The sequence below is a fragment of the Aegilops tauschii genome, chromosome 3 (genome assembly GCF_002575655.3).
Source record: "Aegilops tauschii subsp. strangulata cultivar AL8/78 chromosome 3, Aet v6.0, whole genome shotgun sequence".
NCBI classification, from domain to species: domain Eukaryota; kingdom Viridiplantae; phylum Streptophyta; class Magnoliopsida; order Poales; family Poaceae; genus Aegilops; species Aegilops tauschii.
The window spans coordinates 462242607-462246470 of NC_053037.3; the positions used below are offsets into that span (position 1 = coordinate 462242607).

At 44.5% G+C, this 3864-nt stretch overlaps 1 protein-coding gene across 1 annotated transcript; it reads left to right on the forward strand.

The window, feature by feature from the left end:
- Positions 1-775: 775 nt before the first annotated feature.
- On the forward strand, positions 776-3565 carry LOC109781992 (CBL-interacting protein kinase 11). Its single transcript, XM_020340583.4, has 2 exons — positions 776-1120; positions 1502-3565. The coding sequence occupies exon 2, from the start codon at positions 1815-1817 to the stop codon at positions 3336-3338; it is 1524 nt and encodes a 507-aa protein (XP_020196172.1). The 5' UTR covers positions 776-1120; positions 1502-1814; the 3' UTR covers positions 3339-3565.
- The last annotated feature ends 299 nt before the right edge of the window (positions 3566-3864 follow it).

A 3864-nucleotide genomic window follows, 5' to 3' on the forward strand; every position in this document is an offset into this window, starting at 1 on the left:
AGCGGGATGCGGGGTCTGATCGTGCTGGTTTTTCTGCCCCGACCCGCATTTTGACGGTTATTTTACGGGTTGGTGCGGGATTCGGGGTCTGCTAGAGTTGCTCTAACTCGGGCTCCCTATGTGAATTAAACTTTGCTCCAAACTTGCACCAACGCGTGCTTCCTATGTGTATGTGCTCCAAACTAGCACACTATTGTGCTTCCTACATGAACAAACGCGAATTAATATAGGACTGATTAATATATACTCCTCCACTGCAACCTACATGTGCTCTTAAAACAGGAAAAACCGAGAAAATAAAAGGTAAGAAAAATCCCAAAAAACCCTTAAAAAATTGAGACAGCTCAGAAAAATGAGTAAATCACAAAAATCTGTTTCTTTTATAGAAAAAAATCAAGCAAAACCTAAAAAAACAGGCTCATGTGTGGAGGTGCGTCCACATGCGACATATGACGAAACTGGGACGCACCACTTGAAGCGCTTCCACACCCAGGGAAAATGCCCCCATAGGGGACGACACCCCTGACTATTGTTTTTTAAAAAATAGGTTTTTTTAATAGCCAAGAGATCAAATTAAATAATTTTTTGAGCTGAATCAAATTAAATAAATAAAGCATTGTTCAAGTGCTTCGGGCCAGGTTCGGGCTTGGTGTTTTCATACTGGGCTTCACAAAGCCTAGCCCAAAACCTTGCCAGCCCATAGCATGATTAGTTCGTCGCTAGTAGATGCTCACCAAACCTCTAATACAGTAAAATCCCAAAACATTAGGTGCCAAATGAGAAAATGCCCGCATCGTCAACACGGCAGCGTAAACGGCTGCCAAACCTGCACTCCCTCCATTCTGGAGAAGCGCGCCGCCGCCGGGCTACAATCATCGCTGAGACCGAAATTAGAAGATTCCGAGGGATCTAGCCACAAAAGGCTAAGCGCCATCCCAGAGGAAGAGTATGAGAGCGCGGCACCTACAGCCCAGAAATCCCAGAATCTACCAAGAGCGAGCTTGCAAGGCGGCCAGACGCGCACCAAATCGGCGCCCGCTCGCTTCACGGGATCGATCCCGATCGATTTCTATGGCGCTCCGCGGGATTCGCGGCGCTTCCTTCTCCCGTTCTTGATCAGGTACTGTTCCTCTGACAGGAAGAGATCTACTTGCTGGCAGCGCCCTGTTTCGCCGCGTCCTGGGCATGAATTTTGCCGATTTTGGATGCCTGTTGCAGGAATGGTCGGTTTTTGAGTTAGAATATTCGAAATCATCGTTTGTAGAACTCAAGAGATGGCATCTTTGCTTCACCCAATTATCCAACTATGGTGGCTCTGATTGCTGTAGATGCTCTTCTTTGTTCTGTGCCATCTAAGTTTGATAGACAACATTGGGGTGTTACCCAAGATTTGCCTTAATGTCTTCAAAGGCCACTGAATTCGTCTTTTTCATTAGAGCTCGTAATCCCACCCTGCATTACATGTATACTTTATAATTTAATCTGATCTTCTTGCTGGCAGTTGTTGATTGGAAGAAAACTTGGGAATGCAGAAAGATGAGCTTGCGTAACAGCAAACACTTACTTTGCGCAAACAAGATCAGAGCTTCGTTCAAGCTCATGCTGTGGGGCTCTCATGATAATGTGCTGCATACTGGTACTGTTCCTCCTCTCCGTGGTGTGAAGCACAGTATACCGAAGGGGTCAGTATTTGTTGATAATCACATTTGTGAAGACAGTTAACATCTGCTCCACTCATGAGGTATACAGTCTAGATACTGCTATATAAGCGGTGTGTGGTGTTCGTTTGTTTTACTCCATTCAGATAGCTTGATATGATGGATGAGAGGAGGACTATCTTGATGGGCCGTTATGAAATCGGGAAGCAATTGGGACAAGGAACTTTTGCGAAGGTCTATTATGCCCGAAGTCTTGCAACTGGCCAAGCTGTTGCTATAAAGATGATCAACAAAGATAAGGTTACGAAGGTTGGACTTATGGAGCAGATAAAGAGGGAGATTTCAGTAATGAGATTGGTGAAGCACCCAAATGTCCTGCAGCTTTTTGAGGTTATGGCTACCAAGAGCAAGATTTATTTTGTATTGGAGTATGCTAAAGGTGGTGAGCTTTTCAACAAGATAGTAAAGGAGGGGAAGCTTAATGAGGATGCCGCCAGGAGGTATTTCCACCAATTGATCAGTGCTATTGACTATTGCCACAGCAGGGGCGTTTATCACCGTGATCTGAAGCCTGAAAATCTACTCCTGGATGAGAATGAAAACCTAAAAGTCTCGGATTTTGGTTTGAGTGCCCTGGCTGATTGCGCAAGGCAGGATGGTCTCCTCCACACCACATGTGGAACTCCAGCTTATGTTGCCCCTGAAGTGCTTAGCAGGAAAGGTTATGATGGTGCAAAAGCAGATGTATGGTCCAGTGGAGTAATTCTGTTTGTGCTTGTGGCTGGTTACCTTCCCTTTCATGAGGCAAATCTCATAGAGATGTATAGAAGGATCTCCAAAGCGGACTTTAAATGCCCTCGGTATTTTTCCGCTGAGTTGAAGGATCTATTACATAAAATCCTTGATCCAGATCCCAGTACTAGGATTCCAATCTCTAGGATAAAGAGAAGTGCTTGGTACAGAAGACCAGTTGAGGTAAATGCAAAGAAAACTGAGCCTGAAGCAACGCACAACACCTTTTCAGCTGAAGCTGCGTCATCAGGCTCAACAGGATGCAGCACTTCTGAGGGAAATCAAGGGTCGTTAAGCCTCCCGAACCTGAATGCATTTGACATCATCTCTCTGTCAACAGGGTTCAATCTATCTGGGTTTTTTGAGGAGGAGTATGCTCGCAGGGAAGAACGATTTACCACTAGGCAGCCTGTAACAATAGTACTTGCAAAGTTGAAGGAACTGGCCAAACGCTTGAAGCTAAAAATTAAGAAGAAAGAAAATGGAGTCCTGAAGTTGGCTGCTCCAAAGGAAGGAAAGAAGGGGTTTCTTGAGCTTGATGCCGAGATTTTTGAGGTAGCCCCTTCTTTTCTCCTAGTTGAGTTGAAAAAGACTAATGGAGACACTTTGGAGTATCAAAAGCTGGTGAAAGAGGAAGTAAGGCCAGCACTCAAGGATATTGTATGGGTATGGCAAGGTGATCAGCAGCAGCGGTCAGAGCCGATTCTGCAAGGGGAGCAGCATCACTCACCGTCGCCAACACAGCAGCCACATGATGAGTTGCAACCACCATTGCAACAGCAAGAGGGACAGGATCAGTTGCACCCACCTTTACAACCACAGGAGCAGCAGGACTTGCAGGAACAACCACCATTGCCACCACAGAATGGCTTCAAACACCAAGATTGACATGATAGCAGTACCGGATGAAAGTACCTCGTGTGTGTTTCTCTGTACTGCTAATTCCATACTCTTTGCAACCATGATTTATAGACAGTCTTTTTTCCTCCTGAATTGTAAAGCTTGTGTGTATAACATAAGTGAATGTATAGTTTCAGTTTTGCATACTATAGGGGGAAATAAACTCTCGATTCCATTTTTCAACCTTTTTGAAATAAAATGATTATTGACCAGCACCATCTAGTTCTTTGAGTTTCTAATTATCGTAATTTGTTTCCCAAGGAGAGTGAACCTATGCAATGATAGAAATCAAAGTTGGTAATGGTCAAAGAACACGTTTCCGGGAGGATGGTTTGGAGGTAACGTGCTTTGTAAAAAATTCAATCGCCTCTATAATCTGACCTTCAGCAAGAATGTCAGTTTCAACTGTTTTTGAGGTGGGCTGCGAATGTTTAAACTTCAGACCGCAACTTGGTGGGGGAGCTAGCTGTTATCTGGCAGGAATTACATAATTTCTTTGTAGATTTTGAGCTGG

Bases quoted from the DNA above. Each gene is read 5' to 3' on its own strand.
- LOC109781992 (XM_020340583.4), top strand. From the start codon at position 1,815: ATGATGGATGAGAGGAGGACTATCTTGATGGGCCGTTATGAAATCGGG.